Here is a 26,323-nt window from a genome sequence, read left to right as displayed (position 1 = left end):
TAATTCATAGAAGTAAAAGTATTGTTAAAATCTGAAAATAACTTGAACATTTACTACTTCTTGGAACTAAATCATGTTTACATGCTGACACTATGGGACCATTAGGCCACTATGGGACCGCTGACACTCACGTCCCTATGTGTCCTGGTGTGGACTGCTGATAATTTAGGACCGCTGACACTATCAGGACCATGGCCTCTATGGGACTGCTGACACTATGGGACTGCTGACACTTTGGGACTGCTGACAATTTAGGACCGCTGACACTATGGGACCATGGCCTCTATGGGACCGCTGGGACCATGGGACCATGGCTACTATGGGGCTGCTGACAATTTGGGGACCCGCTGACACTATGGGACCATGGGCTGACACTATGGGTCTCGCTCTGGCCCTATGGGACTGCTGACACATGGGACCATAGGACCATGGCCTCTATGGGACCATGGCCACTATGGGACCGCTGACACTTTGGGACTGCTGACACAATGGGACCATGGCACTTCAGGACCATGGCTGACTATCTTTGGGACTGCTGACACTATGGGACCATGGCCTCCTATGGGACCGCTGACACTATGGGACCATGGCCTCTGGGACCGCTGACACTATGGGACCATGGCCTCTATGGGACTGACTGGACTGCTGACACTACTGGGACCGCTGACACATGGGGCCACTATTAGTCAGGACCGTCAACTGTACACAGGACCATGGCACTATGGGACTGGGACTGGGACCATGGCACTATGGGACATCCATTGACAATTTCATGGCATTTATTCAACCGGAACATGAACTAAATCACGCCATGGGACCGCTGACACTTTGGGACTGCTGACAATTTAGGACCGCTGACACTATGGGACCATGGCCTCTATGGGACTGCTGACACTATGGGACCATGGCCACTATGGGACCATGACACTTTGGGACTGCTGACAATTTGGGACCATGACCTCTATGGGACCTGCTGACACAATGGGACCATGGCCTCTATGGGACTGCTGACACTGGCCTCTATGGGGACTGCTGACACTATGGGACCATGGCCTCTATGGGACTGCTGACACTATGGGACCATGGCCTCTATGGGACCGCTGACACTATGGGACCGCTGACACTATGGGACTGCTGACACTATGGGACCATGGCCACTATGGGACCGCTGACACTCGGGGACTGCTGACACTATGGGACCATGGCCACTATGGGACCGCTGACACTTTGGGACTGCTGACAATTTAGGACCGCTGACACTTCAGGACCATGGCCTCTATGGGACTGCTGACACTATGGGTCCTACTGACACTATAGGACCATGGCCTCTTTTGGACCGCTGACACCATTGGATCATGGCCTTTATGGGACCGCTGACACCATGGGACCGCTGACACCAATGGATCATGGCCTCTATGGGACTGCTGACACCATGGGACCATGGCCTCTATGGGACTGCCAATACTACTGGGCTGCTGACACTGTGGGACCATGGCCTCTATGGGACCGCTGATACCATTGGATCATGGCCTTTATGGGACCGTTGACACCATGGGACCATGGACTCTATGGGACTGCTGACGCCATTGTACCATGGCCTCTATGGGACCGCTGACACTATGGGACCATGGCCTCTATGGAACCGCCAATTCTTCTGGACTGCTGACATTGGGACCATGGCCTCTATGGGACCGCTGACACTATGGGACCATGGCCTCTATGGGACCGCTGACACTATGTGACAATTGGCTCTATGGAACTGTTGCATTATAGCAGGCACATGAGCCAGTGTCACCACCTCCACAGTAACACTGACAGCTGTCAGTACTACCATAGAGATTCTTGGGTGTATTAGCTCCCAATACCTTATGCTCGTCAGATCAGTAAACATGTTCAACTTAACTATAGGCAACAATCAGCCCTTTCTCATTGAAAACTGCTTTACTGTTGTAGTTGGTTCCCACGAGGTGTTTTGATGAACTGTCTCGCAGGTGCGAAATACCTGAAAAACAAACAGGTAAATACATTAATGGCTTGCTTTGAGTAATACATCTAATTGAAGGGGTCTGATCGCCTTCCTCATTCTTAGGTAACCCTTTCGAAAATTACATGTAAAAATATGTCTAACTGAATAAAATATATTCCAGTAATATCACAAATGTGTAAAATTTTAATGATTGACAATTGTATTAAAATTTTTCGTACAGACATATTAGATAGTGTATTTAGAAATATAATATGTTGTATTTAGAAGTTAATGTAATGTAAAGTAGCAGTCTGTGAGGGAAGGGTGACTCATGTTCTCTGATGCAGATAGTGGAGGTGACCCCGGGTGGCGGCCTACTGGAGGCTGTGGAGTCCCTCAAATTCATGCCTGGCTTCAACCTGGAGGGCTATCCCAACAGAGACTCAACTGCCTACATCAAGAAATATGGCATTGAATCTGCAGACACTGTGCTCAGGGGCACCATCAGATATGAGGTAAGGTGATCTAAGGAACACCATCAGATATGAGGTAAGGTGAGCTAAGGAACACCATCAGATATGAGGAAAGGTTGGCTAAGGAACACCATCAGATATGAGGAAAGGTTAGCTAAGGAACACCATTAGATATGAGGAAAGGTGAGCTAAGGAACACCATCAGATATGAGGAAAGGTGAGCTAAGAAACACCATCAGATATGAGGAAAGGTGAGCTTAGGAACACCATCAGATATGAGGAAAGGTGAGCTAAGGAACACCATCAGATATGAGGAAAGGTTAGCTAAGGAACACCATCAGATATGAGGTAAGGTGATCTAAGGAACACCATCAGATATGAGGTAAGGTGAGCTAAGGAACACCATCAGATATGAGGAAAGGTTGGCTAAGGAACACCATCAGATATGAGGAAAGGTTAGCTAAGGAACACCATTAGATATGAGGAAAGGTGAGCTAAGGAACACCATCAGATATGAGGAAAGGTGAGCTAAGGAACACCATCAGATATGAGGAAAGGTGAGCTAAGAAACACCATCAGATATGAGGAAAGGTGAGCTAAGGAACACCATCAGATATGAGGAAAGGTTAGCTAAGGAACACCATCAGATATGAGGTAAGGTGAGCTAAGGAACACCATCAGATATGAGGAAAGGTGAGCTAAGAACACCATCAGATATGAGGAAAGGTTAGCTAAGGAACACCATTAGATATGAGGAAAGGTGAGCTAAGGAACACCATCAGATATGAGGAAAGGTGAGCTAAGAAACACCATCAGATATGAGGAAAGGTGAGCTAAGGAACACCATCAGATATGAGGAAAGGTGAGCTAAGGAACACCATCAGATATGAGGAAAGGTTAGCTAAGGAACACCATCAGATATGAGGTAAGGTGATCTAAGGAACACCATCAGATATGAGGTAAGGTGAGCTAAGGAACACCATCAGATATGAGGAAAGGTTGGCTAAGGAACACCATCAGATATGAGGAAAGGTTAGCTAAGGAACACCATTAGATATGAGGAAAGGTGAGCTAAGGAACACCATCAGATATGAGGAAAGGTGAGCTAAGGAACACCATCAGATATGAGGAAAGGTGAGCTAAGAAACACCATCAGATATGAGGAAAGGTGAGCTAAGGAACACCATCAGATATGAGGAAAGGTTAGCTAAGGAACACCATCAGATATGAGGTAAGGTGAGCTAAGGAACACCATCAGATATGAGGAAAAGTTAGCTAAGGAACACCATCAGATATGAGGTAAGGTGAGTTAAGGAACACCATCAGATATGAGGAAAAGTTAGCTAAGGAACACCATCAGATATGAGGAAAGGTGAGCTAAGGAACACCATCAGATATGAATAAAGGTGTGCTAAGAAACACCATCAGATATGAGGAAAGGTGAGCTAAGGAACACCATCAGATATGAGGAAAGGTGAGCTAAGAACACCATCAGATATGAGGAAAGTTTAGCTAAGGGGCACCATTAGATATGAGGTAAGGTGAGCTAAGGAACACCATCAGATATGAGGAAAGGTGAGCTAAGGAACACCATCAGATATGAGGTAAGGTGAGCTAAGGAACACCATCAGATATGAGGAAAGGTTAGCTAAGGAACACCATCAGATATGAGGAAAGTTTAGCTAAGGAACACCATCAGATATGAGGTAAGGTGAGCTAAGGAACACCATCAGATATGAGGAAAGGTTAGCTAAGGAACACCATCAGATATGAGGAAAGGTGAGCTAAGGAACACCATCAGATATGAGGAAAGGTGAACTAAGAAACACCATCAGATATGAGGAAAGGTGAGCTAAGGAACACCATCAGATATGAGGAAAGTTTAGCTAAGGGGCACCATTAGATATGAGGTAAGGTGAGCTAAGGAACACCATCAGATATGAGGAAAGGTTAGCTAAGGAACACCATCAGATATGAGGTAAGGTGAGCTAAGGAACACCATCAGATATGAGGAAAGGTGAACTAAGAAACACCATCAGATATCAGGAAAGTTTAGCTAAGGGGCACCATTAGATATGAGGTAAGGTGAGCTAAGGAACACCATCAGATATGAGGAAAGGTGAGCTAAGGAACACCATCAGATATGAGGAAAGGTGAGTTAAGGAACACCATCAGATATGAGGTAAGGTGAGCTAAGGAAATACCATCAGATATGAGGAAAGTTTAGCTAAAGAACACCATCAGATATGAGGTAAGGTGAGCTAGGGAACACCATCAGATATGAGGAAAGTTTAGCTAAGGAACACCATCAGATATGAGGTAAGGTGAGCTAAGGAACACCATCAGATATGAGGAAAGGTTAGCTAAGGAACACCATCAGATATGAGGTAAGGTGAGCTAGGGAACACCATCAGATATGAGGAAAGGTGAGCTAGGGAACACCATCAGATATGAGGTAAGGTGAGCTAAGGACCACCATCAGATATGAGGAAAGGTGAGCTAGGGAACACCATCAGATATGAGGTAAGGTGAGCTAGGGAACACCATCAGATATGAGGAAAGTTTAGCTAAAGAACACCATCAGATATGAGGTAAGGTGAGCTAGGGAACACCATCAGATATGAGGAAAGTTTAGCTAAGGAACACCATCAGATATGAGGTAAGGTGAGCTAAGGAACACCATCAGATATGAGGAAAGGTTAGCTAAGGAACACCATCAGATATGAGGTAAGGTGAGCTAGGGAACACCATCAGATATGAGGAAAGGTGAGCTAGGGAACACCATCAGATATATTAGGTAAGGTGAGCTAAGGACCACCATCAGATATGAGGAAAGGTGAGCTAGGGAACACCATCAGATATGAGGTAAGGTGAGCTAGGGAACACCATCAGATATGAGGAAAGGTGAGCTAAGGAACACCATCAGATATGAGGAAAGGTTAGCTTAGGGGCACCATCAGATATGAGGTAAGGTGAGCTAAGGACCACCCTCATATATGAGATAAAGAGTGCTGTAGGGCACTAGCTGATATAAAGCTGGGTGAACTGGGCACCATCAGCATAGATGTAAAGTGTGACTGAGCACCAGTAAAACTGATTCAGTTGTGCTCAGGGACACCATCTGATGAGAGAGGGAAAGAGGCCATGGACCTCAAAAAGCAAGGTGTTTGAGGTAATGGTTACATTTATGTTTGTGCTTAGGAATCTGATATTTGCCATAAGGAAACTGTTTTGTGAAAGTACATCTAAAGGTTTGTGATATATGAGGTAAGGACTGTGTGCCTTGACTGACAATAAGTATTATCTTACCTTCATGTGAAATACTTTAATTTCATTGGTCAATGATGCGTTAACAAGTTTCCGTGTCACCCCTCCCAGGAGGGTGACAACTGGAAAAAATATTACCCGCTGCCATGGTAACCGCCAAACTCTCCGTCGAGAAGCTGTATTGCTAACAATGGTATGACGTCATAATATGACGCATTCAGCCCCCGGAGTTCGAAAACCGTTTGGTTAGCTGTTTTTGAGTTCACTATGTAAACATTTATTTTACCGACTTTCACTGCTTTATTTAAACTATTGAATGCCTTGAATCGTTTCCACACTCAACTTAAACATAACTAACCATTTTCATAGCAGTTTTAATCTTGTCAGAATATGTTTCACTGATTTCAAAAATCCAGTCGAGAGGCAGACACCATTTTGTTAACATGTAATATAGTGGGTAGCGATCTTCAAAATAAAATAAAATGATATTTTGTACATTTAACATGGCATTAAGATAAATAAGTTGTATGCTTCTCCCTCAGGTAATACAGTTTGATGTACACCTCTTTGTAGCAGTGTTAAACCTCGCCTAACACTGCTACAAAGAGGCGTACATCAGACTGTATTAACTCATCTCCACAAGGATACTGTCTGACAGTGACACTATGTGGACAGGCGGCAGACCCTGATGAACATGATGAAGCAGCGTATACATGATGTCCTGTGCCAGCTGTCAGCTGTGTACACAGTGGGTTTAAGAGCTTGTGTAGTGACTAACTCAGGATTCCATTGACTGCAGGGGTACAGCACGGCCATCAAGGGCTTGATGCAGCTGGGGCTGATGGACCTGGACCCTCATCCTTCACTGCACCCAGGTGGACCTGACATCACTTGGGTAGGTCATAGGGGTTCATGTCTCATGGGTAGGTCATAAGGGCTCATATCACATGGGTAGGTCATATGGGCTCATATCTCAGGGTCAGGTCATAGGGGCTCATATCTCATGGGTAGGTCATAGGGGTTCATGTCTCATGGGTAGGTCATAAGGGCTCATATCACATGGGTAGGTCATATGGGCTCATATCTCATGGTCAGGTCATAGGGGCTCATATCTCATGGGTAGGTCATAGGGGCTCATATCACATGGGTAGGTCATAGGGGCTCATATCACATGGGTAGGTCATAAGGGCTCATATCACATGGGTAGGTCATAAGGGCTCATATCACATGGGTAGGTCATAGGGGCTCATGTCACATTGGGCTTGTGGTGGTTGGTCATGTCAAACAGGGGGTCATATCTCATGGGTAGGTCCTATAGGGTCATGCCAAATGGGTTGGTACTGTGGGTAATGTCATACGGGTAGTTAGCCAGATATTTAATGACACTTTGATTATGCATTAGTCATATGTTTGTAACTGTCCAGGATGTAAACAGACAACAGGTGATAGTGATCATTGTTGCATTCTTATTTTCAGAGATATGCATATTCTGGATTTGCTTCACAAAAAGTATGTTTTTGCATGTCATGTGTTTTGCAGAAGGGATTCATGAGCAACATGTTCGGCAAGTCACATGACATATTTGGGGACAGTTTGAAGGACCTTGTGTATGAGAAGTTGGGGCGTAATGATCACATGCTTGACACCATCATCAGGTAAGGTGACCTGAGACAATACCTGGAATATGTTGTCCACATCCTGATAAAGTGAATGAGTTTCTCGGATTAATGCTTGAGGCAAATTAAGTGTGCCATTGGAGTTGTCAGAAATGCTGAAACACCACAGACCATACAAGTAAAGCAAATATTAAAGAGCACTGTGTGTGGAATCAATCTTAGCTTGTGTTTGAACAGGAATGACATGATTCAGCATGAACAGACATGATACACCATGAGATAGGTTGTCCACATGTCTGTTCCAGTCTCGGCCTCCTCGGGGATGAGATAATAGAGAAGAAGGGCAACCCCATGGACACTTTCAGCTCCTACCTGGCCCGGAGGCTGGCCTACGGTAAGATGGGTTGTAATCATGGCAACCCCAATGGACACTTTCAGCTCCTACCTGGCCCGGAGGCTGGCCTACGGTAAGATGGGTTGTAATCATGGCAACCCCATGGACACTTTCAGCTCCTACCTGGCCCGGAGGCTGGCCTACGGTAAGATGGGTTGTAATCATGGCAACCCCATGGACACTTTCAGCTCCTACCTGGCCCGGAGGCTGGCCTACGGTAAGATGGGTTGTAGTCATGGCAACCCAATGGACACTTTCAGCTCCTACCTGGCCCGGAGGCTGGCCTACGGTAAGATGGGTTGTAGTCATGGCAACCCAATGGACACTTTCAGCTCCTACCTGGCCCGGGCTGGCCTCCAGGATGATGGGTGTCCTAACCCAATGGACACTTTCAGCTCCTACCTGGACGGTAAGATGGGTTGTAGTCATGGCAACCCCATGGACACTTTCAGCTCCTACCTGGCCCGGAGGCTGGCCTCGATCGGTTGTAAGATGGCAACCCAATGGACACTTTCAGCTCCTACCATGGCCCGAGGCTGGCCTACACGGTAAGATGGGTTGTAATCATGGCACCCCCATGGACACTTTCAGCTCCTACCTGGCCTTTCAGAGGCTGGCCCCTACGGTAAGATGGGTTGTAATCATGGCAAGCCCCATGGACCGAGAGACTGGCCTCAAGATGGGTTGTAATCATGGCAACCCCATGGACACTGGCCCTACCTGGCCCGGAGAGGCTAAAGATGGGTTGTAATCATGGCAACCCCATGGACACTTTCAGCTCCTACCTGGCCCGAGGCTGGCCTACGGTAGAGATGGGTTGTAATCATGGCAACCCCATGGACACCCTCCTACCTGGCCTGAGGCTGGTCTTTGGTAGATGGGTTGTAATCATGGCAACCCCATGGACACTTTCAGCTGCTACCCTGCCCGGAGGCTGGCCTCACGGTAAGATGGGTTGTAATCATGGCAACCCCATGGACACTTTCAGCTCCTACCTGGCCCGGAGGCTGGCCTACGGTAAGATGGGTTGTAATCATGGCAACCCCATGGACACTTTCAGCTCCTACCTGGCCCGGAGGCTGGCCTACGGTAAGATGGGTTGTAATCATGGCAACCCCATGGACACTTTCAGCTCCTACCTGGCCCGGAGGCTGGCCTACGGTAAGATGGGTTGTAATCATGGCAACCCCATGGCCTTTGGGCCTGGAGGCTGGTCTTTGGTAAGATGGGTTGTAATCATGGCAACCCCATGGACACTTTCAGCTCCTGCCTGGCCAGGAGGCTGGCCTACGGTAAGATGGGTTGTAATCATGGCAACCCCATGGACACTTTCAGCTCATACCTCACCTGAAGACTGGCCTACGGTAAGATGGGTTGTAGTCATGGCAACCCGATGGACACTTTCAGCTCATACCTCAACTGAAGACTGGCCTACGGTAAGATGGGTTGTAGTCATGGCAACCCCATGGACACTTTCAGCTCCTACCTGGCCAGGACTCTGGCCTGCGGTAAGATGTGTTGTCATGACAACCCCAAAGACACTTTCAGCTCCTACCTGGGCAGGAGATTGGCCTAAGGTAAGACTGGTTGTGGTCGTGGCAACCTGCCATCTTTCAGCACGTACCTGGGTAAGAGGGTTGTAGTCATTATGGATAACAGAAGAATGTATACTGTAGGGGTCCAATAATGCTTGCAACTCAGAATATGCACTGTATTGCTACCAGACACAGGGGCAGCAAACCTTAAAGTTCCATGTACAGGAAATTTTTCCTGGTTATCATCAGGATTGCACTAGAACCAAAAAAGTATTTATTCTCAACCCACAAAATATGTTGTTAGAAATTCTTAAGCATCTGTTGACAACTGTGTGCACTGTTGATATCATGCTGATGATGTGCCCACCAGGCCCCATGGAGCGTGACCTGCTGCTGATGCGTCATGACATTGGCATCTCGTGGCCAGATGGGTCTCTGGAGCAGCGGCAGCTCAACCTGGTGGTGTATGGAGACCAGGAAGGCTACTCTGCCATGGCCAAGACTGTCGGGATGCCATCAGGCATCGCCGCCAAGATGATCCTGGAAGGTCAGTGCTATACAGTCAGGCATCAGGTGGTGGGTGGAGTGAGTGAGTGGTGGGTGTTTGAGTGATGGTCGGGCGGGTGAGTATGTGAGTGAGTGACCTTGGAAAGTCAATACTGTACAGTCAGGCATTGTGAGTGAGTGAGTGGTGGGTGAGTGGTCGAGCGAGTAAGTGAGTGGCCCTGGAAGGTCAGTGCTATACACTCAGGCATTGTGAGTGAGTGAGTGGTGGGTGGGAGGTTGAGTGAGTGACCCTGGAAAGTCCTGTACAGTCAGGCATTGTGAGTGAGTGAGTGGTGGGTGAGTGGTCGAGCGAGTGAGTGAGTGGCCCTGGAAGGTCAGTGCTATACACTCAGGCATTGTGAGTGAGTGAGTGGTGGGTGAGCGGTCGAGCGAGTGAGTGAGTGACCCTGGAAGGTCAGTGCTACACACTCAGGCATTGTGAGTGACAGTCAGTGAGTGAGTGAGTGAGTGGTGGGTGGGCGGATGGTCGAGCGAGTGAGTGAGTGACCCTGGAAGGTCAGTGCTATACACTGAGGCATTGTGAGTGACAGTGAGTGAGTGAGTGAGTGAGTGGTGGGTGGGCGGATGGTCGAGCGAGTGAGTGAGTGGCCCTGGAAGGTCAGTGCTATACACTCAGGCATTGTGAGTGAGTGAGTGAGTGGTGGTGGGATGGTTGAGTGAGTGAGTGACTGGAAAGTCAGTATAGTCAGGCATTGTGAGTGAGTGAGTGAGTGGTGGTGGTGGGCGGATGGTCGAGCAGTGAGTGAGTGGCCCTGGAAGGTCAGTGCTATACACTCAGGCATTGTGTGTGACAGTGAGTGAGTGGTGGTGGGTGGTGGGTGGGCTGGTGGCCGAGTGAGTGACCCTGGAAGTTCAGCTACACACTCAGGCATTGTGAGTGAGGTGAGTGGTGGGCGGTGGGTGGCCCAGTGAGTGAGTGACCCTGGAAGGTCAGTGCTATACACTCAGGCATTGTGAGTGAGTGAGTTAGTGAGTGAGTGGTGGGTGGGAGGTCAAGCGAGCGAGTGAGTGACCCTAGGAGGTCAGCTATACACTCAGCCATTGTGAGTGACAGTGAGTGACTGGTGGGTGGGGGTTGAGCGAGTGAGTGACCCTGGAAGGTCAGTGCTATACAGTCAGGCATTGTGAGGGAGGGCGAGGTGAGAGCGACATCAAGTAGCTTGCCACCAAGAAAATCCTGAAGGTCAATGCAGCCAGTGAGGTGGCTGCGGTAAGATGGGTGAAGTGAGGTGGCTGCACTGTTTTGGTAAAACAGATTGACATGGTGCCACACAAGAATGGTGTATTTATTAGTGCTGCACTATTTTCCAGGGGAGATTCAGGAGAAGGGCATCGTCATTCCATTGTCCAGGAATGTCTACCAACCCGTTATGTCACGCCTTCACCAAGAGGGCATTCGCTGCACGGAGAAGATCAGTTTACTGTAATGTGTGTTTAGGACAGCAGTATCTGCCAGGAGGAAGAACAGTTGATACACCCCAAATCAGACATACTACTTCTGACAAATATAGAAGTGTCATGCTGGGGTTGGTGGAGAAAGTACAATGCAGACATCGGATATATTTTTAATGCTATATCTTCATAAGTTGCGACATGACAGGGCGATTGTGGGACACCGCCTTCACGTGAGTGCGACTTGATATCTACCTGACAGCGATTTTCTGCTAAGATGTAGTTGATAACAATATGATAATTCATGGAGATGGAAATATAAAGCATAGATATTTTCTTTTTATAGCAAAGAATATATTTCCATTCATGTGTGTTGACATTTGTGATGGTGTGATCAAGTTATTGCATTCTCTAACCTTTCTGCTTCCAAATATTCACAACTCATATTACTTTGATATGATGATTCTTTCATATTGTCATAGTAAATCAGGCAGTTGATAAGTATATAGTATTACAATTAATATGCCATAGTATGACAAAATGACTATTGTAATATAAAAGAATTGGGCGTCTCTTAGCACTATTTTAGTAGTATGACGGGATTGTGTTAGATGTTTCATGGAATGAAGGGGAAGCACCTGCACGTTCAGTGTAACAATTATAATTTTGATGCTATTTTAGATTAGGTATATTCTGTAGTCCAATAATAATTAACCAATCAGTGTTCAGGAAATTGATATTTTTCATATCACAGTTGATAAGCAGTCAATACGACATATAAACTTTAGGGGCTGCATGTAGGGATGCTTGTTTGTGGGACTCAAATGGTACAAACATGTGATAAATCATACAAGTGCTGGATACTTTGTGAAGCAACATGTGCTTGGTAGTTGTGTTATTGTTATAATATATCTTCAGGTGAGTTGCACTAGTGTCTTGAAATATTGCCGCTTATATTTCCATATATGGAAACGTTTGCTTCCAAAATGATGGTAGTGCACCCCTCCATAAAGGCCTATATTTTTATATACATGTATTAACTAAATGGAAAAATATATTTTAATATATAGATTGATCAACTCAAAATTATTTGGGTCTCGGATGACATGTTGAAATTTTGGATATTGATGTTTTTTTATGATGCAAAGTTTGATTGGAATACACTGATTCTACAACATCGTAGAAACATGAGTGAATTTAGTTATGGGGGTGTCTGCATATCTGTGCACTACCTGCACCTCATATTCATTGTCATTGTTTGTAGTGGAAATCAAGCAATATTTCATAACCCACAATGTTCATGTCATGGCATCATGTTATCTTGTATTTCAAAGTGGAAGTGAATGGATACAAGAACAGATTAGAGATATTTGTGTGACTTAGCTATGGACATTTCACTAGTTTTTGGATACATTTAATTTTTAAACTTATCCTATCTCACGGTATGCACTTCTCTCTCTTGATTCGACACTGAGTGAATGATGTAAACTTTTTTCCCTAGGCCTCTCTTGTCCATCCGCCCAAGCACTCCATGCTACCCTCATTAAAAGACAGCTTCCTAGCTCTCATGCAAAGCATGCGGCATGCACCACTAGCTGCCCACATGACTATCTTCGATTCATCCTTCTCTTTCTTGTCGCACACGAGTGTGGACGTATTTTGCTTTGCTCAACGTTTTCAACTTAGTCTACAACATGGGGAAAGTTGACCAGCCAAAGAAGAGGAAAAAATGCTCCCGGTGTAATAAGCGTTCTCCGTGAGTGATCCACATGGATATTGTATTGACTGTATGGGACAGTGTAAATGGGACTCTCGTTGCGATAAATGCAAGGTTCTTACTTGGTGACTACACTTGGGCTTGCGCTCGTCGTGTCACTGACAGGGCTTGATATGCCGCTTCACCTGACGGACCCAGTCCCTCCAAGAAAGTTTAAGTGTCCTATTTTGTCTGCTCGGCGGTCACAGTCCCCTCACTCGAATGAAGGGGATTTCATGAGAGCGTCGTCAGATTCTTACTCAACGGAAGACATTCGGCTTTTGTTGGGCTTTAAAAATTCCAGCCCGAGTCACTTCATCTTCGACCACATCCCGGGTAGTGGTGCATCGCTATCTACGGTCATTTCCAGTCTTACACAGTTCCTGCTGTCAGCACTGTTAAGACACAGGGTATCTGCATCCCGCCGTCCAACCGTGGGATAAGTGCATACCATGAGATGGGATAAGTTTTAAAAAATCAAATTTTAATGTAAATTATATTATCCTATCTCACACAACGGATTCCCACCCATCCTCCCCACTATGCAGATTCTCCAAGATGGATATTATCCAGTGGCTCCAAGAATGAGAATGATGATTCGGAGATAATCACGTGGGCTGCTAGTAGTGCATGCCACATGCTTTGCATGAGAGCTAGGAAGCTGCCTTATAATGAGGGTAGCATGAAGTGCTTGGGCGGATGGACAAGAGAGGCCTAGGGAAAAAAGTTTACATTGTTCCACTCATTGTCGAATCAAGAGAGAGAAGTGCATACCGTGAGATAGGATGCAATTTATATTAAAATTTTCAATTCCCCAGTTTGACTGGACTGATTAGACAGAAGGTGAACTGTTTGAGTGACATTTTAGAAGTTGTAATAGGAATGACAAGTCTTTATGGATGATCAACTTCTTTATTGTGCAACAGCGACATTTCGGTCGACACGTATACTGTTTTCAAGCATAATGCTTGAAAACAGTATAAGTATCTATACCGAAACATCGCTTTTGCATAAATAAGTTGATCATCCATAAAGACTTGTCATTCCTAGACCGAGGGTGCCAGTGTGTGGTTGCTTCTGTTGTTGTCCCCAGCCGCAACGCGGAATGGGGGACTATGTATTCAGTGGCGTCCGTCCGTCCGTACGTCCCGATTCTTGTTAACGCGATATCTCATGAACTGTTGTACCCAATGTCTTCAAATTTGGTGATAGCCTACATTGGGATATTACGCAGACACCAGTCGATTTGGGTGACCGTGACCTTATTGTCAAGGTCACCACGACACTTTGACCACTTTTCAAACTCTTGTTAACGCGATATCTCATGAAATGTTGTACCCAATGTCTTCAAATTTGGTGACAGCCTACATTGGGTGATTACGCACACACCAGTCGACTTGGGTGACCTTGACCTTATTTTCAAGGTCACCACGACACTTTGACCACATTTCAAATTGTCGTTAACGCGATATCTCATGAAATGTTGTACCCAATGTCTTCAAATTTGGTGACAGCCTACATTGGGTGATTACGCCGACACCAGTCGATTTGGGTGACCTTGACCTTATTTTCAAGGTCACCACGACACTGACCACTTTTCAAATTGTCGTTAACGTGATATCTCATGGACTGTTGTACCCAATGTCTTCAAATTTTGGTGGCAGTGTACATTGGGGTATTACACAGACAGCAGTTTATTTGGGTGACCTTGACCTTATCTTCAAGGTCACCACGATACTTTGACCGTTAAAGGCGATATCTCATAAAAAATTGCACCCAATGTTTTCAAGTATGTTGGCAGTCTACATTGGGTGATTATGCAGACACCAGTCATTTCAGGCATCTTGTATGTGACCCAAAAATAAAAAGTAGTAAATATAGATATTCCATTCTTTAGCGGCGGGGGACATTGCCGCATCAGTGACAAACACTTGTTATCCTTACTATATTAATGACACTTTTGAATATATTTTCCGGTTACTTTTAGTTTACTAATACAGTGCTACTTTTATACAGTTTATACATATTTTGGGAGTGGTTTGAAATAGTCATTTGACCTATATCATTATATATCTATATCTGTGTTTTATATATATATATCCAAATGTAGTGCTCCGTCATCATCCTTGTATGCATGTAACTTTTACATAGAAGTAATTACTGAACAATTATTTTGTATTTGAATTAGTTGCATACTAGGACCATGTTCATATTGCTGCTAAGCAACAAGCAGTAACACATTCCCATATAAGGTAGTTGTGCCCTGTGATGCTTGAAACGGCTACTGTTAAGCTTCTGACAGGACTTCCATTTTTGTTAGAATCTCCATTGATGATGTTTCTTTTGTGATGGGAATGACATACTGCATTTCATGTAATGTGCCCATTTCTGGTTTCCCCTGCTGTGATATTGCTGGAATATTGCTAAAAGCAGTGTAACTCACTCACTCACTCCTGTATAGTGCTTCAATTAACTTCATGCACAGTATTGACTTGGTATCTATTGGGAGGCCTGGCAGCTATTCTGCTTAAAGCTTTAACTGTAGCTATTCACTACCTCAATAAGTTGTAAAATCTGCAGTCGAAGTGGTTCAAACCTGATCATTGGCGGGAAACGATTATTGTTAATTGCCAACATATCATGGTATTAAAGAACTGGCATTAAATGGCTGCCTGGCATCATCCTAGATGTACGGTAAATAAATTCTGTAGGTGCGATGAATAGTGTGTGTGGGAGGGCATTATGCAAATAGCATTAGTAGTAGGACAATAGACATTGTCGCCATAGTTACACTGTGTGATATCAACTGATGGATCTGAATCTGCATTTTGTGAGACATGCTGTCATACTGCTTGTTTCAACATGAACATGCTGCTTAAGGACTGTTCATAGGGTATGGCCAGGGGGAGTGAGGATGATTTGTATGGAGAAGCATGTCCAATGTGAATGACACCCCATGTCATGCATGTCATGTACAAAATCAATGACCCCCGACCCCCTTCCCATAAGTTTTAAGCATAATTTTTAGATAGTTTTATGTACAAAATGCTGACACCCCCAACCCCGGTACATGGGTACAAAATGGGTGACCTCACCCCGAAAATCATCATCACCCCCCTAGCCATAAATTATGGTCCCTCATGGGTAAATCACTATAATATATTTGTTATCTCTTTACATCAAACACTTGTGACAGAATCTCTCCCTTCTATTTTCCAGTCCAGTATTAAGCATTGCTGTTATTGTTTGCAAGAATCTCAGCTTTAACATGACTTTGTTGCAGGATGACTGTGTTGAATGGATTTGCTTTTTCTGTTGTGTACATAATCTTGAAATCTATGGACAACTCCGTTCTACGGTACATCAGAATATCAAGAAGAGATTTCTACACCTATCCCTATTTGTAACAGTAACAGTTGTAGAATTGTTCAGTTTCTATATTAAATTATATTAAATAATGTCCTTACTGCCTTATTGTCCATTAACTATCCTGAAGGGTTATGTAGGACTCTTTTTGTCCTTATGTGTCAATTCATAATGGGCCAGATTTCTGATCCCTGTACAGCTATATTGTTTTGAGTCTGTTAGCACATCTAGTTCTAACAGCAAGGGAATACATGCAGTAGATAAGTGTTAACCTGCATTGTGTGCTAGTCATTATAGTGATATATACACCAGTGTCATGATGTACAGTGTAATACGCTGTAGCTGTGTTAAAGGTGCAGCAAATTTAAATTATTAGACGAGGATTTTTTATTAACTGGATTTGTTCAGTGGAGATAGATAACAGTATTATTTGGAGTTGCTCATACACATAGACAGTTTTAAGTTGTTGTTTGTATTGTAGATACTGTCTGAATAAAAGGTTGCCATACCAACTTGATGTGTGTTAGTTTTGGGAAATGTTTGTAAAAATGTCATCATTTACTTGCTGGTGTTGGGTTGCTCCTTTAACGTTTGGTATGGTGAGTGAGTGAGTGAGAGAGAGAGAGAGAGAGAGACTAACCACTTTCGTGAAACTCGAGAGCTTTGCTGCTTTGCTGACAAACCTGACAACAAAAACATGTTACTGTAAAACAAATTCCTTGAACATCTTTAACACTACCCTAAAACAAACGTCCGTCTCCGTAGTGGAGTGGTTAGAGCGGGTTCGATCGCCGACTGTGTCGTACCAAAAGACGTTAAAATATGGTACTTGTTGGTCCCTGCCTGGCGCTCAGCATTAATGGGTACATACTTAGCTGTCTTCAACACGACTTACATTGCCTTGTGAATTCCTGACTATAATTGGTCTTCTGGAATATACTATCCAGCCTCAGCGACTTGTCAGCGTACCTCACTGGCATGGATTGTAGCTAATAACAAGAATCACAGAATTGTCTGGTCCAGACTTAAATATTTACCTCCCACTGCAACAACTTTTTTTAAATATTGCCGAGTGTGGCATCAGGATGCACTCTCATTTGTACATTCCAGTGTGGATCATTACTTCATCTGTATGAATCCATGAAGGTCCGGGTTAGAATATTGATCTTCAGTAACCCATGCTTGTCGTAAGAGGCGACTAATGGGATCCGGTGGTCAGGCTCGCTGACTTGGTTGACACATGTCATCGGTTCCAAATTGCGCAGATCAATGCTCATGCTGTTGATCACTGGATTGTCTGGTCCAGACTCAATTATATACAGACTGCCACCATATAGCTGGAATATTGCTGAGTGCGGAGTAAAACTCAACTCACTCAACCATGTATGAATGTTGTTACCATTGCAACTTGACATGCAGACCCAAATTGAACATGTTTTAAATTGAGAAAGTGAAATCCCAAATATAATATGTTAAATCTTTAAATTGTTCTTTGGTATATTATTATAATTTTTTGTACTTACAAAGTTGATTCCAAACACTCTGTTTTCCAAGTCTGAATTTAGTGTTATTTCTTTTAATATTCGAGGGTGATGTCACTGTTCTGAACAAATCTGTACCAGCCTAGAACTTCTGATATGCATGTGTCCATATGAACTCTCATGCTTAATAGATGAATTTCAAGTTATTCCATTGTATGATATGACCTAAAAAGATTGTTTCTATAAACTGAAAAATAGGGTACATCCATGTGTGGCTTCATTTTCACCCCTGCACGAGAGTCAATGGTGATTTAATAAAGTTGGGCCCGCTCTCTGGATCCGAGTTTCATCCGTTCTCCAGCAGCAGGTTGTGCAGTAACTTGCAAGTGAGGTCTCGTGCTGACCGCAGCTTTCAGCTGCAAAACATCAGCTGTGAACAGTTTGTTTCTGGAAGTATGGTTTGGGAGCAGATAAGCCTGTGATTACAATCTTCGTTCTTAACAGTGGGATTACGTCCCCACACATAGTGCATGGACAACACAACATCATGCCCCCGAAGTAAGGACTGAATAATGTTCATCACATCTCGCATAAGGTCAGCGGTAATAAGTAATTAAAATACTTTGGGTCCTGTTAGACGAAGCGGCAGTAAAATGTTTCTGCAAGAGTTGTGTGTAAGGAGCATGGCACATTACTTGTGTTTAGTATAATTCGGCAGGAGAGTCGCACTTCGCAGATTTTAACCGCATTTGGTGATCTATTCATGTCATGAACAACATGGACTCTGACATGTTCAATACATAACGTGTGTAGTAGCAACGATAACCGTCCGTGTCATGATGTACGTAAGCTATGGGTTGCATAAATTGCCTTCCTGATTTCGATTGTAGAACCAGGAAGTTTGTGCCTTAATCCAGTCTGTGGATATGTTCCGACATCTCGTGCCCGCTGTAAGACTCGACGATGGAGGATCGGGTGCGCTGGCGAGTGGACATCAAGACCGGGGCGGTGGTGTAGCCTAGTGGTTAAAGCGTTCGCTCGTCACGCCCACATGGGTACATTGCGTGAAGCCAATTTCTGGTGTCCCCCGCTAAATAGTGTCAGTACAAAGCATATAGGTTGCGCAAGCTTTTTAAGACGCCCATACCTTTAAAGTAAACGTTTAGGCGGAACGGGGTTTTGACTGGTTGCAATTTCCTTGAGGTGTCCCCCGCTAAATAGTGTCAGTACAAAGCATATAGGTTTCGCAAGCTTTTTAAGACGCCCATACCTTTAAAGTAAACGTTCAGGCGGAACGGGGTTCTTGACTGGTTGCAATTTCCTTGAGGACATTAAACTGGATGCTATATCTGATATAGCCACGGACAATGGCGACGTAAAATATCCATTTATACCTATTAGTGTATTTACGCTTTCTCTGGATGGGCCTTCTTAAGATCTAGGCCCCTGATACGGCCATTAAGGCTATGAAGAAGATATATTGACGTGCTCTTCTGCCACGACCGCTGAGGCATAAAACTAAAGTTATTTGATCTGACAAGGTTTTGAAAGGACATCTGTGCATTTGTAACGTGAACTATCCCCAGCGGGCACACAACGTTGAATCAACGTTGAATTTTGGTTGTTTGGTTGATCAACCTTTCATAAACGTTGATTCAACGTTTATCATGCGACCAAAGAAAGTTAGTCGAGATTCGTTTAGTTGTCAACGTTGTTTCAACGTAAGGAACCAACAAAATGTCAACTAATTGTTTCCTTGGCAAATTTGATACATAATTCATATTGGTAATAGGTATCCAACTTAGCAACTATCATTTCGGAACATTATTTTCATAAAAGATCAAGATCGAGCTAGTGACAGATATAATCTTACATATTATTTGATTGTGCATCGATCAACGGACGGAAATTTTACGTAAATCGCAGTTTTAGGTATAAAGTCATCAGTTATCCAAATTGCATTACATTTGATATTTTCCCACAAAACTGTGAAAATTGTATAATTCCCGACAATTTGCTTTCAAACACAAGCGAGAGGCGTGTTCAGAACCGCGAGCGCCCGCGCGATTGCCTCCCGCGAGCGTTCGCATCGGCCTAGACTAAGGCTTAGTCTCTGAATATATATAATTTTGATAGTAACAAACAAGCCCATTTATATTGAAAAGGAGCCCTAGGGAGACCAGAGATTCAGAACCTGAGGAAATCTAGACTTGCTTTATTTAGGGCTTTAGCACTGCAGAGTGGGCTTGGCAGTAGGGAAAATAATGTGGTTCAGGGACTGTGAGACAGACTAGCATCGGCCCTGAACGGACGCGAGCGCTTGGTTACAATAAACCATTCGTGACCAACTCGTGTTGTTCCGGAACAAGCCGAATAGCTTCTTTTATTATATTCTTACTGACTGACTGAGTTTGGTTTTACGCCGCTTTTAGCAATATTCCAGCAACATCACGGCGGGGGACACCAGAAATGGGCTTCACACATTGTACCCATGTGGGTATTCGAACCCGGGTCTTCGGCGTGACGAGCCAACGCTTTAACCATTAGGCTACCCCACCGCCCCTATTATATTCTTAAGGGTGAAATACTGTAAATATTGGTGAAAAGAAAAATGGTATTTTCATTTTCACTGAGTAGAATATCACTTTTGCCATTGAACTACGGAACGCGAACTACGAAATCGATGTCTCGATCATTTATAAACAATGATCAAAATATAATAAATAGAATATTTTGTTAATGTTGTCAATGGATACGCCACTCGTGAACATATCAACTTTGTCAGACCACTCGATGAAATATACATTTTATTTGACAACATTAACAAAATATCCTCCATGCCTTCTTTTTGGAGGTTACGGAAAGGGGCGAGTGGTGACGAATGACATTAAACATGATCGCCATCTTGGTTCGCTTGGCGAGGCAGCTGTGAGAAAGGTTCGCGCGCTCGAACGGGCACAGGCGTTCAGGACCGAGCGCTCGCTAGCGTTCGCGGGCACTCGCGGTTCTGAACACGCCTCAGATGTTGACCTTTCGATCGCCTCGTTTGGCCATATCCGGACATGCGCACAATTATCGCGCGCGCAAAGGCAGCTGATCGTTGTCAGTTCACTTTGGCGAAGTTCAACGCAATATCGTTCTATTTTCACCATCTTCACGGCATGCTGGTGTTTATTTGGTAAGTATGTCCTTCATGTATAATGAAAACGTAGGAATGCTGTTTAAATCTAGCAGTAGCAAGAAACTCCGAATCAGGGCTCATGTTTTATCTCACAAGGTTACCGGTATGTCACAGTACATGTTTCTCAAAATTTAGTGGAAGCCCGTGTTTTCCATGAACTTGTTTTGTTATTTTTCAATATATTTGCATGCATATATTTGGCATTTTATTATATAATCGAATAAGATTTCCTTTCGTACCCATCACCTGATTTGAATTTTGCAAATATACATTTTCAAATAATCAATGAAGTACATCAATATAAGGAACCGTTCATAATTAAATATATGGCTGCGGGTGGGGGTGTTGATTGTAAGGGTTGGAGGGTGGGGTGGGGTGGGGTGTCACCCATTTTGTTCAGGGGAGCTAAGGGGTCAGTAATTCACATTGTACATAAAAATCAACATCACCCCAAAGCCATACATTATGAACGGTCCCTAAGGGCAGCTATACAAAATCGGATAGGATTAATCAACATTTTATATTGCATCCCATTATTATGAACATTTGTTCGTTTGAATAGATCTATCAGTAAATGATGCATTGAGCATGCCCTGAACCCTGTCAACATATGTATGTTATTTGGGGGAGGGGGTGGTGGAGAATGGCATAAGGAAATGCAACGAAAATTTTCACTTTAAAATGTCTTGTGAAAGTCTTTGTTAAGGATGAAATTGAATTGTATATAAGTTATTTTTACTTTTATTTATTTACAAAAAGTGTAACTTCACTAATGATTCTTTGATGGGACAATTAACAAAACTGCACCCACAGACTTTCATTCTTACACTTGTTTGGGGCGGTGGGGTAGCCTAGTGGTTAAAGCGTTGGCTCGTCACGCAGAAGACCCGGGTTCGATTCCCCACATGGGCACAATGTGTTAAGCCCATTTCTGGTGTCCCCCGCCGTGATATTGCTGGAATATTGCTAAAAGCGGCGTAAAACTAAACTCAGTCAGTCAGTCTTACTCTTGTTTGGAAGGGATATGATAAGTCATGTCTCTTAAAGGTAAAAATCTTACATAGAAAAGAAGTAATTTTAATGTAAGGAACATTTAATTATGAAATAAGATTATTTTAATGGAATTTGCAGAAATCTCATCTTCGAAGACTGGGTGGCAGCAATTTTGTGGATCACATAAAAGGAGCAAGGCTAAGGGAACACGTTTTTAACATTTCACTTGTTTCCAGTATATCCACCACAAAGTTTAAGAGAAAGATGATAATGCTCTTTCATTACCACCTGTTTTGAATATTTGTGATAATGTTTGGTCTTTTTTGGTGATAATAGTTGGTCTTTATTTTCGTTTATAAATTAAGGTTGATCATTTAAGAGAAAAAAATTGACAATGATTTCTCCCGGAGATGTTTAGTTTAATGAGCACTCCCTTGCTTGGCGCCATATTGTTTTTCGCCGTAAACAGCTGGATGCAAGATAGCACGCGAGAGGACAGAAGTCATACATTTATAGATATTAGAGATGTTTATTGCTGGGAAACACACTCTTCAGGTATTTGGTCAGCTGTAGAATTTGAATATGATGTTTTTATTATTGTCAAAGGGTAGGTTTTTCATTATTTGCAATCTAATATGTGTGGAGTGAAACATACTGAGATTTGGAAGAGTCCATTATTTAAAGTACAGGTGTTGTTAGTTATCAGCATTTTATGTACATGTTCCCTTGTTAAGATCATCTATTGAGTATATTAGAGAGAAGGTGTATATTTGTAGTGTTTTAAATCAGAGTTAATTTCAGTGTATGACCTACAATTCAATATGTTTTGGCCACCTGTCACCCCTTTGGTCAAATAGAGTAGGACTTCCATTTCTTGGAATTGAGAGTCAGAGATGCACTGTTTCCAAGAATTTGCGTGTGCCAGCGATGTTTGTTTACGAGTACATTTAAGTCTTTTTGAGTGTAGATTGGAGTTGTAAGAGATGTTATTCAATGTCTTATTATTCATGGTATGATAGATTATTTCTGGCAATGTAGAGTTTAATCTCATTATTTTATTGTTCATGATTCAGAGAAGCATAGTTATGACGTCGCAGATAATACGCACACATAATTCATTATGAGAGATTTTCTAAGCGTTCCTATAAGAGATTAAGTGTAAACATTTATGAATTATAAAAAAAGTTATTTATCTGAGTTTTATGAGTGTACAAATGACAAAGAGAGAGGGAGAGAGTAGATAATAGAGAATATATTGTATACTTATGAGAGCTCATTATTGTTTTCAGAACTCCATGATCCATACTTCCTTGTGTTTGGGAACAAATGGTGTTGGGAGACCTCCCACAATAGACTTGTTCTTTGACCTGTGAACCACCACCCATTTTGTTTTCTTATCATTTAATGTAAAATGGCTTTTGTTACAATTTATGACTCCTGGTAGCAAAATTGCTACATCAGTTCAACTCCTATTAATTTGAAATAATCATTTCCGAGAATCTCTAAAGAAAACTAAATCTGACAGAATAACAACAATCTTCCATTGTTTTGCAGGACAATGTCAAACAATTTGATGTCAAGAATGAATGTTGATGGGCAAAACGGCAAGTTTTCTTTTAAGAATACAAGGTTGTATTCAATCATCTCTGGTAAGTTAATTACCAAGTGCAGCATTTTCATCATGACCATAGCAAATAATATATGACAGTAAAGCATCGTCTAATTCATCCTACTGGTAATTCATAGTCTAATTACATAATCAACTTGCAATTGAGGATTTTCTTTGAAAATGTTTAAGAAAACTTTCATTCCTTCGGTTGAAAATATAAATTGTTTAGACTTTTCGTCATATATTGTATTGATGCTGTTCATATGTTCACATGCCAAGTTACAGCAGTGAAATGAACCTTTCAAGTGATTGATTAAACAAATAATTGAATCATTTAAGACAATATATCTTCCATATAACTTATTCATGTATTTAAATATAAAATTTCAGAATGAGTTCATTTCTGAAGTATCCACCTGACCGCCAGGCAGGGAGTGGCAGAAAGAAGAGGAGCTGATAATTGTGATTTTGGAGTTGGAATTGTGTTGAAAAATCTGAACTGTGGTATTGAAATTGGTGGCGTAAATGTCACTTTGATGCTATATGCAGATGATATTGTGTTATTAGCACAACAGAGATCACCTACAGACTATGTCATGTGTGATGTTTTACATTATGCATTAAACCACGTTTTCTGTGTGCGTGTGTGTTCATAAAGATTTCATGAAAAGTGACTTGTTTTATGTGCTGTCTTCAGGTATAGTTCCTGGTCATCTTGGATCCCTTTCATGGTGAAAGTAATTGCATTGTGTTTATTCAGGGGTCTGTCTAAGAGCTGAAATTCAGACAAAATGTCTTCTCGACAATTTTCACCTTTTCAAGGTAACAATACAACAGTAAATAGTTTTTCGTAATTTGGAATACTCTTTTCTTCTTACTGGAATTATACGTCCAACTGACATAAAACTTAAATGAACATTATATTGAATGTGGAATTTTAACCAAGTATTTTATCAGGTAAATATTTTTACTGCAATTTTCTGTTTGAACACTGTTTATTGCAGGTACCTTTTTGGGTATTTTAGCTGGATGCAGGAGTTTGGTGCTACTTTATTGTAGTTTAAAGACGAAGTGCGAGTCTATTTACAGGAAAGCGTAATACCTCCCAGACACAACCACGGAACAACCCATTTTCAACGTTAATAATATGTCAGACTTCAACATTGATTCCACGTCGGATATCTACGTCAAAAAAACTTTCATATACAACCTATTTTCAATCTATTTTCAACGTTGAGGATCAACCTATTCTCAACGTTGAAACAACGTTGATGTGCCTGCTGGGATATTATTGCAATCTACACTGGTTCTTTTTCACATACTCAGTTTATTCCAGTAATTTGTCTAATTCATTGTACTGAGCAGTCTATTTGTGTATCGTTATATACAGGAACCTTCATCTAAATTGTTTATTATGACCATACATAATTCAATAATAAGGGTATGCACACTTGTTCATACTGTGCAGCACACTGATTCCGACACCTGATGGCAATTGCATCATCTTGTGAAAAAAACGGTACACATAGATTTGTAAAATGTTGTACAGATCGTATGCTCCATATATATCAAGAACACCGAATTTCTTCCTCTGCATTATTGTCCCTTTGAAACCCGACATTCACACTTTAAAAACAAAACAATTTTTTTATTGAAATTAATCAGTTTGTTAGATCAAATTATTATTTATTTTATTATGTAATCGGAAAATATGGCATGATAGGTGGCTTTTCATACGAACAAATCCAGTGGCCAAAAATCAGAAACAATGACAAATCCCTATCATAAAAGACCCCAACATATTTATATGGATCTGACCGTTTCCTGCCAGTTATTATACAGGGCGGTCAATATTTCCGTTAAACCGACCACACAACGATGGAAGAAGATACGGGCCATAATCGACGAAATTTGCATCATCAAAATTGCTAAAATAAACATGCTAACGATATTTAATCGATGTGGTCGTTTAGTTTCAGGTATCATGAGTTCAGTTTCGTGACAATGGCGAGCTGACACAAAATATTTCCGCACAATGCGCAGTTGAAATTGGGGTGTTTGCCATTGTTTAAATTTCGCTTGTATGACGACGACTTCCGTGTTTCGAAAGTGCATAAATAATGTTTCCCTTCACTAACAGTAATATTGGCCTATATTCTCATGATATAGCCTTTACTATGGTAAATGACAAGCAAAAATTCTACCTGCCCGTACTGTTTGTTTGTAGTAAATATATGGTGGGTATTTGGCAAGTTTAGTAACCATGTACAACAGCCTCTGCTCCACATTAGACTAATAACTAGTCTCTGAAATGAACATATTTTACAGAAAAACCAAGTTCAGAATAAATACATATGAAATATAATGAAAAGGAGCCCTGAGACTTTCTTCGTTTTCAGAAACTGTAGAAATCTAGACTTGCATTGGGCTTTCTTGGATATGTTTGTTTCAGGGTCTGTATGACAGACTACTCTCCCACCTAAGGTAGACTGTGTACATTTGTGACAAAGCGTATGCACTGCAGGGTCACTATTAGTCTGTCTCACAGTCCCTGAACCACATTATTTTCCCCACTGCCAAGCCCGCTCTGCAATGCCAAAGCTCTAAATAAAGCAAGTCTAGATTTCCTCAGGTTCTGAATCTCTGGTCTCCCTTGGGCTCCTTTTATGTTTATATGGGTTTGTTTGTTACTATGAAAATTTTATATATTCAGAGACTAAGCGTTAG

At 42.6% G+C, this 26,323-nt stretch overlaps 1 protein-coding gene across 1 annotated transcript in view; it reads left to right on the top strand.

Moving 5' to 3' along the window:
* LOC124252979 (alpha-aminoadipic semialdehyde synthase, mitochondrial-like) overlaps positions 1 to 12,263 on the top strand; it is a 31,894-nt gene extending 19,631 nt beyond the window's left edge. Inside the window, 7 exon segments of the mRNA XM_046686692.1 lie at positions 1,880 to 2,017; positions 2,314 to 2,481; positions 6,506 to 6,601; positions 7,246 to 7,361; positions 7,628 to 7,716; positions 9,622 to 9,798; positions 11,130 to 12,263. Coding sequence (XP_046542648.1) covers positions 1,880 to 2,017; positions 2,314 to 2,481; positions 6,506 to 6,601; positions 7,246 to 7,361; positions 7,628 to 7,716; positions 9,622 to 9,798; positions 11,130 to 11,245 — 900 coding nt within the window. The 3' untranslated portion in view covers positions 11,246 to 12,263.
* The last annotated feature ends 14,060 nt before the right edge of the window (positions 12,264 to 26,323 follow it).

This window comes from Haliotis rubra, unplaced genomic scaffold, assembly GCF_003918875.1.
Source record: "Haliotis rubra isolate DU_JTF1 unplaced genomic scaffold, ASM391887v1 Scf53, whole genome shotgun sequence".
NCBI classification, from domain to species: domain Eukaryota; kingdom Metazoa; phylum Mollusca; class Gastropoda; order Lepetellida; family Haliotidae; genus Haliotis; species Haliotis rubra.
Note: the sequence above shows the minus strand (reverse complement) of the source record. Positions and strands in the feature narration are given on the sequence as shown.